Genomic DNA, 13369 nt, shown 5'->3' on the forward strand with positions numbered 1-13369 from the left:
TTTCTTTTTCTTTCTTCTCTTTCTTCTTCTTATTCCCTCTTTTCCTCTCGCTTTTCTTCCAAAACAAAATAAAATAAAACAAATCCCACCGCGTCCACAAAGACCCCAAGATTTTCAGCAGCAGCGAATGACAAAAGCCAAGACCGAACCCGCAACTTCGCGCTCATTTTTACCCTTTTTCTGTAGGACGCAGCGGGGCAAAATCCCATAGAGACCCCACGGATCTCCTGAGCTGAAAGGAGCGGTGTCTGCAGAGGGGGGGGGAAGACCTCCAAGGGCTTTTCCTCAGGAGTTGCCGTTGCCGACCCAGCTCTGTCCCTCTCCCCACCCTGCCCCAGCCCACCCAGCCGCAGTCGCATCCACAGGTGGGGATGAAGCTTCAATCCGCCCCCCGGGGCCGCTTTGAGGAGCCGCTGCTTTCCCGACGTGATCATTGCTTCCCCCCTCCACCCCTTTCAGTTTGGGGTTTGGCCACTCAAAGCTTTCTTTGGTAGCCGAAGCCGCGGCAGAAGGAGCGGCGGTGCTGATATTTGGTAACGAGAAAAAGAGGAATTCTCGATTTCTTGCGGATTTCTTAAGCTGATCTCTTTGCAAGAAGGAAACAAAGCTTTCCTTCTTGGCAGCGCGTGAGCTGCTCTGCCCTTTGGGTGACGGTGCTGAAGGTTCCCCCCAGACGAAGACTTTTAGGGGAAAACGGAGAGGAACAGGAGGGAGAAAGGCAGCTCTGTGTTTGCACCACAGGTACAAGCAATTAAAAAAGCGCATAGCCCCATCATTTCTGAACATCTACACACACGTGGGCCTCGGTGTATTAACTCCAAACTTCTCCACGTTGGAGCAACCCTCCATTTCCACACCCGCCTGTCCATACCCTTCTGTATGCCCACTCCTCCTGCACCCAAAGGCTCTCTCTATGATCCCTCTCCATTTCCAAACTTCCCCTTTGAGCTGCTGACTTGGACCCCCATCCCAAATCCCCATCAGCACTGTGAGAAGGCAAAGCTGAACCCAAAGAGACCCTTTTCTCCCCACCCTTTACAGTTATTTGTTTCTCTTTTCACTCCTTGCTTGTCACGATCATACTTTGGCCTTCCCTGCACCCTGTCTATAGGTTATATACAGGTTTAGGTACAAAGCTGCACCTAATATAGAGGTTAGGTAGAGGTTACACAGAATATAGGTTTTGTCTTTTTGGTTTCCACTGTGGTGGGTGGCTGCAAGAATTTGCATGGGACACAAACTATGAGCAAGGCCAGGCTGAGGGCCTGAGAGGCTCCCCAGGTGTCCCCCACTGGAGTTTTTCTGCCCTCAGACCTCTAAGGAAGATGTGGACACATCATTATGGGATGGTTTGAAGCTGAGCCTGTGTTTTTCCACCAGGAATTACTCCTCCGTGCTGCTCTCCTTTCTCCCTCCCCTTCTCCCTCCCTCGTCCCCCATCCCTACCTCGATCCCTTCTCCCCCCCTCTTATTTTTTTGTATAATGCACAGGTTTGTACCCGCCTGTCACGTGCTGGGGAGGTTTCCTCCCTCCTGCTCCGACTGCAATAAAAGTATTTTCGCAATTTCTGCAGCCACGGTTTATTAGGGCTGGGCTGGAGATTTTTTTTTTTTTTTTTTCCTGTGGGTTTGTCTGTGTGGTGTGTGTGTGTGTTTTTTTTTTTCCCCCTCCTTCTCCGTCCTTTTTCCCTCACGCATTAACCAATGAGGCCGGCTCTACCCGTTGCGTCAGGGCAGCCCGGCGGGGCAAGGCAGCTCTCGGCAGCTCTCAGCCTTTTAAAAAGATCCGGGGACCCCCCCCCTCGGGCAGTACCCGGGTGAAGTCGAGCAGCTTCTCTCCATGCCCCGGCCCCCGCGCCGCCCCGCATGCAGCCCCCTGGCCTCGAGGGGCTCCTGGCTGCCGGCGGCTTCGCAGGCGGTCAAGGCAGGATCCTGCCGCCCCCACCGGCCCTCGGTTGCCCTTCGCCTCCCCCCGGGATGAACCCCGGTTACCCGACTGAAGAAGCGGCCAAGCCGTGCCTTACGGCCCCCCCCCGGCCCCGCCGCCCCGCCTGGTCCCACCGCCTCCGCTCCGTTGCCCTACGGGTACCTGGGTGGGGGTTATTATTCGTGCCGAGTCGCTCGCAGCGCCCTCAAAGCCGGCCCGACTCAGGGGCCGTTTCCCCCCGACAAGTACCTGGACCCCCCCGCGGGCAGCGAGGACTTCCAGAGCCGCCCCGCAGAGTTGGCTTTCTACCCCGGTTACGGTGCTCCATATCAGCCTGTGGCCGGATACCTGGACGTGTCGGTGGTGCCGGGGCTGGGCGGTCCAGGAGAGCCGAGGCACGAAGCGTTGCTGCCCGTGGATGGTTACCATCAGCCCTGGGCTCTGGGAGGCAGCTGGAGCGGTCAGATGTGCTGCCCTAAGGATCAAGGCCAGGCCGGCTACCTCCTGAAATCCGCTTTTGCAGGTAAAGTCCGTGGGCTGGAGATGCGGAGGGGCTGTGAGAGGGGTGGCTGGGAGAAAGGCTTAACGTAGTTTGCTCAAATAAGGCTTATAATAACCTACTGGAAAAAAAAGGGTGCTGTCGACCAGAAGCTCTTCAGTGTGAGCAAGAGGGAGGCCAGGCTGCAAAAATAAGAACTAAGATGAACGATGTCCTTTGCAGCTCGGGCAGTGAGGCGATCGGTGACATAACCTGGAGGCAGCAGTGGGAATGGGGAAAGAGAACGTGTTATTGCTAGGCTGCCTCACGTTGGTGGTCGTTACCTGGACCCTCGAAATAATTAAAAATAAATAAATAATAATTTTAAAAAAAGATAAGTTTAGAGACGAAAAATAACATATAAATATGTTCAGAGACGAAAAAACAATCTATAAGTATGTTTAGAGACCAAAATTAAGAACAAGGTATAAATTTAGAGAAGGACAATGTATAAGTTTAGAGGAGAAGGACGATGTACAGATAGGTTTAGAGGAGAAAGACTATGTGAATAAAGGCAGAGAAGGAAAATAAGGCTTAAATAAATGCAGAGGAGAGAAACAAGATTTGAATGCATGTAAAGAGGAAAAGCATATATGAACAAACGCAAATAGGAAAGATAACCTTTACATTTCGTTAGGGAATACACTGTAAGTAGATAGGAAGACTAGAGGGAAGGACTGGGGTAGTAGAGGGTAAGGTGCTGCTGCCGGATTTGGGGGTCCCGGGTGCGTTGTGCCCCCCCAGCCCGGCCCCGTTCAGCCCCATCTCTCCCAGACGCCGCCGCTCCGTTGCCCCCCGACGGCTGCGCCTTTCGCCGGGGTCGCAAGAAGAGAGTCCCGTACAGCAAGGGGCAGCTGAAGGAGCTGGAGAAGGAGTACGCCAGCAGCAAATTCATCACCCGAGACAAAAGGAGGAAGATCTCGGCAGCCACCAACCTTACGGAAAGACAGATCACCATCTGGTTCCAGAACAGGAGGGTGAAAGAGAAAAAAGTCGTCGCCAAAATCAAAAGCAGCAGCGGTGCTCAGTGAGAACCACAGCCATCCCAAACCGCAGCCCCAAAAGGTCCCCGGGGCTCCGGCACGTTGAGCGGCACCGGGAGGGGATTGAAGCATCGTCCTCACGGGGCAATGAAGGGTTTTCTGTTCCCGAGGGGCAAAACCCATCGGCAGATGAGGGAACCGCACGTCGGAAAGGGCAACGTTCCCATCCAGGACTATGTACAGTTTGCCTTTTCTGCCTTTACCACGTCGCGTTCGCTTCGTCTCCCTCCGTCGCTTTTGTTCGAACTGCATCAGCAGAGCGCTTTCTTTAAAAAAAAAAAAAGCCTAATTGCATTAATTAACCCCGAACGCAACTCCTGTCTCGTCTGCGTACGGCGGGCCGGGGGGAGGGTGGGTGGGGAGGGCGAACTGCACACGGATTTGTTCTGCAAGGCAAAAACCCGAGCTTAGAACCTAGAATCCAGGCAGGAGCATCCAAATGCTCTTCGAAGGAGGAAATCCATGCAGTCCAGGTGTGCCGTAGGGAAACGCACGCACGTTTCTTGCTTGAGCGGACCCGTATTCACAGCCGTTGCTGCAGGCACCCACCGCGTTGCTGTTATGTATCAGAGATGCACATAGGTGTGCAAACGCACACGGTTAGGATTGCGCCTTATTTTCCCTTTCTCAGCCTACGATCTTTGTGTCTGCGTGTCGATATATATACCCAGATGTGTATTCGTATGCATGTACACATGCAGTATGGTACCGGCTGTGTGGATATAAATATATATGCACGTGTTTGTATGCATACATACAGTACATGTATGCTCGTGGCTATCTTTTGATACGAGTAAATGCAATTTGTATAATTCCATACACGATTTCGTTTGTACTAATGTACCCACCTCCTCCTAACAACGCTGATTTATAGTGATATGTTTCATAGCATGTGCTGAGATAAACCCCGCGTCATACAAAATGATACTGGTGAATAATAAGAAACGCTGTGATCCTTTACATCAGAATAAATAGGGTGTAAGTACTGGAACCCGCTCTCCTCTTCTCCTTTAGGTGTGTTTGACGGTGGAAGGGAAGGGCTCGGCGCATGAGCCCACATTCACTGCGTGCCGTTTAGGGGCAGCAGCGCCGGGTTTAAAGCTCCTGTAAACCCCAAACAGCCTCGGAAGGGCGAATAAACTCCAGGACCGCTACCACGGCCACCACCTGCGTTGGTTTGCCTTTTCTTTCTGCCTTTTCTTTTGTAAATGCAATGCATCGAACGGCAGCGTGCTCCAACTCGTGAGCCTGCAAGCAGCGATTTGCTCTTTTTTTTTTCTTTTTTTTTCTTTTTTTTTTCTTTTTTAAAGTCATTTTTAAAGTATTTCAGGCATGGGCTGCCCTCATTTTTCTGCTCGTTTTCCCGCTTCGGCGTGACGTCACTCCACCATGACGTCACGAGAGGGGAGAGCCGATGGCTTCGTGCTGAGCTTTGCGAGCAGTGACGCAGTGAGGCTGGAAGAACTCAGTGAATCCCCTTGGGAGGACGTCGGGGCTGCGGGAAATCACAACAAACTGATATAAAAGGAGGAAAATAGGCAAGATGAGGGACTTTTCCAACACGAGTGATTCTATATGGGCGGTGGAAGGGCAGAAAAGCTCCTCTGCCTTCTGACAACTGCAGGGATCCGTTAAATTTTGCTTTTCCCCATCTGGATCCTGCTATGAATTACTCTCTATACTGAACCATTTTGTTTGTTTGCTTGCTTGCTCGTGTTCTACAGTTTCTGGCTGGAGGGGTGGCTCAAAGCTTCCCATCTGTGCCTTACAGCTCCATCCCTTCTGTGCAGGAAAATGCCTGGAAATGTTTTGCTGCTTTCCTAAACGTGGTAGGGACTGAGAATCTCCAAATCTCTCAATTTCTCTCCAAATCCTTTATCCCTGTGTTAACCATCGAGTCCACCAACCCTCATCTCTGTGCCTGCAGAGGCCATAGAGCAGGGGCAGCTTTGCCCAAGAGGAAGCAGTCACTCGGATGTTCCCCAGAGATAAGCATATAATCCAATAAAATAATAAAATAATAAATAAAAAAATCAATCTGACCGCGATCTTCAGTGTATCTGAAAGCATCTTCAAAAGAAACCAGGGCTGTTTATAGGTTTGGAAATGGATGCTCTCCTCTATGGCACGTTAAGGGTTAATCCTTTTAGTGACATCTTCCTTTTTCCCATCCTTTCCCCCACATCTGGGCTCTTTCACCGATGTGGAGCGGGCGATAACCAGACCTCCAACCCCCCCCCCCCTCCCCAGCCCGGTCAGGACTGCTTGACCCCCCCCCCCCCCCCAGTGGCGAGACTGGGGGATTCGTGACCCCCCCGTCCCCCCCCCTCTCCCCCCAAGCGCCTGTCCTCAGTTCCGGCCCCAAATCCGAGGTGGAAAATGCGGATGAGAAGGGGAGGAGGGAAGTCTCGGGTAGAGCTGTAAAACCTTTACACGGCGGCCTCAGCAAAAGGCGAGAAAGCCCCGACATCCTCGTAAAACGCCGGGAAGGAGCCGCTGCCGGGGGGCACCGGGCCAGGTGAAGGATCCCGGCCCCCTCCCATTGCCATTGAACTTGAAACTCGACAAACCTGGGGCAAAGCAGTTCCAAATCCCGAGCACAGCAGCCCTGGGAGGTTCCGGGTGGGCTGAAGTGGGAGGTTTGGGGGGGGGCTTCTGTATGGTTTCAGTATGAAAATCGGGTTTAAACCAGGAGTGTTGGAAATGTGCCTTCATCCAGCAACTCCCGAGCTGCCCTCTCCTCTCCTCTCCTCTCCTCTCCTCTCCTCTCCTCTCCTCTCCTCTCCTCTCCTCTCCTCTCCTCTCCTCTCCTCTCCTCTCCTCTCCTCTCCTCTCCTCTCCTCTCCTCTCCTCTCCTCTCCTCTCCTCTCCTCTCCTCTCCTCTCCTCTCCTCTCCTCATTTTTTCCTTTTTCCTCTATTTTGTTTCCCCTCAGTTACGTTAAGATGCACCACAGATACACCTACAAACACGCAGAAGGCAGAAATAGCGGGGAAAACACTCTCAATCCTTCCCTCCTGCCGCCTTCCCTTTCCCCCCGCCTTTGACTCCTTTCTTTTGTTCAAGTTCATTCCCACTGCACAAAGTGTCTGGGCTTTTTTTTTTTTTTTTTTTTTTCCCCTCTTTTTTCTTCAAAGCATTTTGTCATTGAACTTGAGCCCACGTTGTAAACATTCTTGGGTCTTACAGCATCGTGACGGGATGTCATTAACGGGGACCTCAGACGGCTCTGCTTCTCTCCTTTATGCAGCTCAGAGCAGAATCCCATCCAAATCCGAGCAGCTGAATCAAAGGTGCCTTTTCTACCCCCCGACTTCATTGATTTCCTAATCCGAATCCAAAAATAAAACGCAATATCAAAGAGACCCCTGAGGCTTTTTCTTCCTCTCTCTCTCTTTTATTTTAAACCACCTTTTTTTTTCCCCCCTCGCTTTTTATTCTTGTTTCAAACACCATGAGGGTCTGTGTGTGTATTGCTGTACACCATCACGCAGTTTTAGACCCGTTCACAAAGCAGGAATAATTTTCATCGTAGTTATACCCAATAAAAATCAGATGCAATTCGTTCCTCTGAAGCAGTGTCACAGAAACGCCTTTTGTGCTGTGTTCCAGTGCTGCACTCCACCGAAAAGCAAAATAGAATCAATTTTCTGCTGGAATCAGCTTTATCCTTTCCCGTTTGATGGCTTAACCGCCTTTTGATTAAAAAATAAATGGGAGAAAAGATGATGGAACGGGTTTATTACTTGCACACCGGCTCTATTGATGCGTGCGAAGGAGCCGCAGGGATAACACGCGTCCCAAACTGCCTCTAACGCTCTCTTCTCATTATAACTTTTCTCCCACGTACGGGAACTGCTTCCAAGGGAAAGATCGCGTTTTTCCGAGCTGAAATGTACCTTTTTGTTGTTGTTGTTCATACCGCCCTTCGAACCATCTCAACCCCCACCGAAGCGCTCCGTGCGCTGCATGTTAATGCGAGCTTCGAGACGGGACAACGACGCGTTATTCGGACCGACGTCCGAATGTATCGCATCTATCGCAACAAAACGGCTGAAAACGGGGAGTTCTTTTCAACCCCTTGGAGGCACCGCCTTTATTTCAGCGTATTCTTTTTCTTTCTTTCTTTCTTTTTTTTTTTTTTTCTGTGTGTGTGTCGTTGCTGTAAAATAAAACAACGGAGAAGCGGAGCTCAGACCGCCTGGCTGCGTTTTGCCGCAGTTCCCGGATCGTTTCTCCTCTCTGCGGTTCGGCCCCGATCCTGCTGATGCGATCCGGGGGTCGGCAGCGACTGAGAGACGCCACCGGGCTGGAGGTGGGGACGGAACCGAGGGCAGCAGCCCGGATCCAACGGGAATACAGGGCACAGAACCCGGCTACGGTGGGGGAAGAGGATGGCAAAAATCCTTGTGAAGCTCAGTTTGATGTGGGCAGAGCCCCGGCTGAGCCCACCTTGTCAGCATCTCCCGACCCCCCGAACCATTTTGTAGCACCTGTGGGCCTTGCTCTGGGTTTCAGGTTTTTTTTTTTGTTGTTTTCATCATTAATTCCCAAGGTTGGGGAAGATTTTATTTTATTTTATTTTGTTTAAATTAAATTAAATTAAATTAAATTAAATTTTTATTTATTTTCATTTATTTTTATTTATTCTTATTTATTTTTATTTTATTTTATTTCCTTTTTTTTTTCCCCGTTCGATTTCATTTCATCCCATTTCATTTCTCCATCCCATTCCATTTCATTCCCTTTCACTTCATTTTACCATTTCCTTTCATTGCCCACATGCCCGATTGCTTTTGTCCTGTAAGGAAGAAAACCTCTCTGCTCGACTACAGGAGGGGCATCGCCTGATGAAGGAAAATAGGTGGAAATCGGTGCTGCAGCAATGCTGGGACCGAGGTGTTTTGTTTCATTTCGGTTTGGTTTATTTTTTTTTTTTTTTCACAGAGAAAGGGAAGAAAACCTCGGCGCCGTTTCTCTTCAGTCTCATAAAGAAACAAAAACATCCAAACGAAAGGATTTCCTGCATTGTCATCCCGTTTACACGGCGGCACTGAGGGGATTTGGGGTGCTGCTGTGGCCAGAAGAAACTCAGGTCCCACCTGGACCCCGTGCAGGAACCATTCATCGGAGGCTCCAAGGGCTTCATTTGTCTTACCGAAATTCACCTCCAACCTCAATTTGCTTTCACGCAGCCCTTGAACCATCGCTGGGTCCCACCCAGGGGCTGAGCTCCCAAAACAGGGTGAGAATATCAAAAGTGAAAGGGAACGAGGTGAGGAAACGGCAGGGACAGACAGACACGAGCACGGCTACAGGGATCGGATGTAAGGAGCTTATGGCAGCTCGGAGCCTTCAGATCTGCTTCCCACCGAAAGGCACCGATGTGCAGAGGGGGAGAACGGGGTGGAAGCAGAGACAGGGCTGCATTTCCACCAATACATTTCAGCAACGCTCATTGTAAAAGAAGAACCTGGAGGGACGGCTTCGTTTCTTTCACCCGGGTCTCGCTTTAGAGGGGCATTGCACACACGGCTGCTTGAAAGAGCTTTAATCAACGTTAATGGTGCTTAAAGCAGGCAGCTCCCAAGCACCCTGAGGTACACGGGGCTCTGACATCTCCTCCTGCAGCCGCCACCATCAGAGCAAAGCAATGTAAATAGCCGGGCTCGCTGGGACAACCAGCACTCACCTGTTGGCAGACAAGACAGAGAAGGAAAGCACTTCTGGCTTGGAAAATCCCAGTAGGAAAAGGCTGCGTGGAGGAAATCCGTTAATGAGAAATGTTATCTTTAATTTATTAACGTAGCTTTCTGCTTGCCCTCCCCCACCTCCCAACCAAGGAAGGTGAAGTGATATAAATCTCCTTTTATTTTAGCAGTCTCCGGGTCGTGTACCTGCATGCACATCCACACACAGAGCCTGGCAAGCATTTTTTAAATGAAGCTGTTGGAAATATAAGCACTGCATTTATTTCCTAGCAATAAGTACATATACAATTACTAATGATTTTTCTTTTATTCCCCCCTCCCCAGCATTTTATGACACAAAACAGGAGAGATGGGATATGGAACATCTTTAAATTATGTTCAGTGCTATTTCTCCTGTACTAAGAAATGCTTGCACCCAAAAAGCCAAGAGCTGTAAGAGGTGCATCTCATTTAGCTTTGGAGATGACAAGGGTGAGCCTTTCTTTCTGAGTGGCTCTGACTGCAGCACCTCCCCACAGATCTCTTTCTAAGCTCCTGGACTCACATTGATATGAAACAACATTCTGCTTGAGTTCAACCAGAAAACTGTGCTGTCCCTTCCATTGGTTTAACTTTAGAGCAGCCTCCCTAGATTTAATGTGGAAGACGCTGGGAGCATCATTTCATGCATGTTTGCAAGCAAAAAACAGGAGCCTTTCTGCAGAATGAACCTCGTGGTGGCTTCTCCTATTTGTCAGTCCATGATACCCTCTGATCAATGCTGCTGAGATGCTGACCCAATGCTGCAGCTCCTCTGGGGATGGAGTCAGTGCTTCTTCCAGTGACAACAGAGATTTTCCCCACAGCTGATTTCCATGGATCCTCTTTTCCTCTGTCCCGTGCAGGCAGTGGCCCCTTAAGGCAATGCCTTTCAGATGGACAAGAGATTAGCGACCTGCAGTAGCTAAAGGAGCATGCCTCTGTGTGTTCTTCCATATGCGCACCCAGAAACGGTCCCTGTGAGCCTGTAAAGATGAGGCTGAGCCAAGCAGTTGGGAAAGAAGTGAGAATTCATGGCTTTAGTACTTGTTTTCTTTATCCAACCAGTTCGATAGAAGACGGTGGCTTTGGGAAGGTCAGAAATGTGGAACAAAGGAATAAAGAATGAGATGAACTCCATGGAGCTCTGTGAGTCTGACACTGCTGGGACCTTGAGCATCCTTGGTGCTGTGTGGTACATGACCTCCATTGTGTGCTGGGGGTTCCAAACTGTCACCACTCTTTCTCCCTCCAATACTTAATGCCCACCCTCTTCCTTCCTTCCTTCCTTCCTTCCTTCCTTCCTTCCTTCCTTCCTTCCTTCCTTCCTTCCTTCCTTCCTTCCTTCCTTCCTTCCTTCCTTCCTTCCTTCCTTCCTTCCTTCCTTCCTTCCTTCCTTCCTTCCTTCCTTCCTTCCTTCCTTCCTTCCTTCCTTCCTTCCTTCCTTCCTTCCTTCCTTCCTTCCTTCCTTCCTTCCTTCCTCCCTCCCTCACTCCCTCCCTCCCTCCCTCCCTCTCTCACTCCCTTCCCTTCTCTGTGCCCGTTTTTTAACCCAGGAAGATATTTGATAGTGCAAAATATTTCCTCACCTCTGAACTTGAAGGGCATTGTGGTGAAACAATGGCAATCCATTGGCTGCTGGTTCCTCACACACAGAGTTTGCCTTTGGGACCATTTGGTGGTTCTTGCTTCTACTATTGTCAATTAAACCCAATGTGCAGACCAGTCATTTAGTTGAATTCCTTTGTATTCACATTATACCTGTCCTAAAATATTTGTCAAGAGTCTGAGTGAAACCTTGGACGCTCATGCTGAGAGTAAAGAAGGGATTGATTCAGACTGTGACATGCAAACAGCCTGCACAGTTTTGGCTGATGGATATTTCCACAATTCAATAACAGTGCATTCATCTGCATGTTAAAACAAAACAAAACAAACAACACAACAAACACGGAGAGCTTAATCATTAGAAATAATATGCAAACTGATGTGCTTGATTAGATTTAACAATGTGTGTAAAGCCATAAAGGCCAGAGCTGAGTTAGAAGAGACAGGCAGGTGCTTCTTGTTAAAATTCCTTTGCTGCAGTGCATGGCAGGTTGGGGTGAGCTCCTGTCCTTTGGACGATCACCATTTTTGCAACATCCATCCATCTCCACTTTAAAATAGTGGGATCTAAAACACTGTTTAACATCTCTCTATGTCTTAAGCATAATTCCAAGTGCTGTCATTTCTCTTCTTGAATTTACCACCTTACCCCCTATTGCAACTTGAAGATATGTTTCTTACGCAGATGGCTCAGAAAAGTTATTTTGTTCCTATTTCTCCCTCCAAGAAATCGAGCACCAGACTTCAGCACTGAGATGGGCTCAGCATAATTCTCTAACAACCAACAGGAGGAAATTTCCAATCTCCAGCATTTCGCAGCAGTGTTTGCCAACCTTGGCCCCTTCCTCCCTACAGACACTTAAAAGAGAAAGTGCCTTCATGTCAACAGGGAAACAAACAAGTCTCAGACATCAGGGTTTTGCAAGCAAAGGAAGGTCAGTGGTGTTTTTATGGGAATCCTTAAAATCTCTCATTTTGCTGTCCCTATTTTCATGAACTCCCTCTCTCCTTAGACCTGAGTGCCCCACATCTTAGGATGGTTCCCAAGGAAGGTTTGTACACAGCAGCAAGATGCCCCAGGCATGGAATCTCCTGAGCAGACCACAGAACCAGCATCAAAATAAATGTTTACACTAAAATCACACACTTTAGGCTTTATGGCACCTTCTGGCTCTGTCTACAGTCTGCTCAGGTGATCCAAGGCCAGCGCTGTTTGTGTGCACCTTGCACTCACTCAAAGCCTGTTGCATTTCCAGGGGGAGCAAGAGCTCAGCCCCTGGGCAGAGAGGTCTTTGTCTGTCAGTCTGTCCATCTGTCTATCCAGTAGGGCCAGGCATGGTTGGATGCAAGCACAGTACTGCCTTCTGCTCCATTAGCAGGTGAGGAGGTGGCTGAGGAGACCCCCAGGGCTGAGAATCCTGGCTGGGGTTTGTAGAGGAACCTCATGGAAATGAATGCGTTGCTTCGATGGCAATCAAAAAGATTCTAATCTCAGCTTGATCATTTTGTTCTCGTTGCTAGCTGAGCTTTTCCTCCACAGTGACTCAGCTCAGTGCAAATGAAGAAAGGACAAAGCTCATTCCTATGGCCGTGCACAGTCCTCGTTTGGAGGGGAAAGGGAGAACTGTGATTAATAAACCCTTCTCCACACCCTATCAGTCGGTAAGTGGGTAAAATATGAGAGCTCTTAACCTCATTCTTGTGTTTATTCTGTTTTACCTTTTCTGTAGACCCCTTCTGTATTCAGCAGCACTTTGAACAACTGGCATGTGGGAAGCACAAAGCTCCTAACCCATCTGTATGGCACTATGCATGCACTGAGCAAAGCCCTCATCAATGTAAATGAGTGGAGACGGCCATTGACTCATCCTCCATTGCTTCACGTCTGCTTTCCCGCTTGCTCAGTTTTTGCTGCCAGATCCAATGCTGAGATGCTGATGTTGGGACACTGGCTGCCCCATTTCCTGTCCCTCTCCCAAGTTCCCCACTGTCATCAGTCCACAGAGGAGGTGAAATCTGGAGTGAGATTCCAGGGCTCATGGCTCCGTTCCTGCTGATGCGGCTCTATTCATTGCCAGTCCCATGTCCTTTCTTGGAGTGTTTTTGGCAGTCTTTTCCTACATCTGTGCTCAACCATCATTCAGACACATTCCACTAAGCCTAAGAGTTACACTAATGCATGAAACGATGTGAAGAGACGTACAGAGCAGGGCTGGAAACACACAGAGGGCTTTTGGTATCTGCTCACATCCAACCTCTGCTAACACCCCTCCTCTGTGCTACAGCTTACAATTTACAGAGGTAAAATAGGTGAACTAAAAAGTCTATTTCATAAAATGGTTGAAGGCTTTGACTGAAACAGCTCCTTGTCAAAATATTTCTCCAAAACAGTTCTGTTCTTTCCCTTTCTCCCCTTCAGTTTTAAAAGGAAAGAGACTGGGATTCCTCAAAGACAGAAAGAAATGTTGGTTTTCTCTGTTCTCAGCATGAATTCAAACCCCAAGGCTGAGTGATCTTAAAAAAAA

The 13369-nt window shown here is 49.1% G+C and overlaps 1 protein-coding gene across 1 annotated transcript; it reads left to right on the forward strand.

Annotated features, from left to right (window-relative positions):
* The first annotated feature begins 1866 nt into the window (after positions 1-1866).
* On the forward strand, positions 1867-3496 carry HOXB13 (homeobox B13). Its single transcript, XM_052705017.1, is given in 3 exon segments — positions 1867-2028; positions 2030-2450; positions 3240-3496. Coding segments are annotated over 3 exon segments (840 nt in total).
* Positions 3497-13369: the final 9873 nt, after the last annotated feature.

This window comes from Tympanuchus pallidicinctus, unplaced genomic scaffold (genome assembly GCF_026119805.1).
Source record: "Tympanuchus pallidicinctus isolate F22 unplaced genomic scaffold, pur_lepc_1.0 scaffold51, whole genome shotgun sequence".
NCBI lineage: Eukaryota > Metazoa > Chordata > Aves > Galliformes > Phasianidae > Tympanuchus > Tympanuchus pallidicinctus.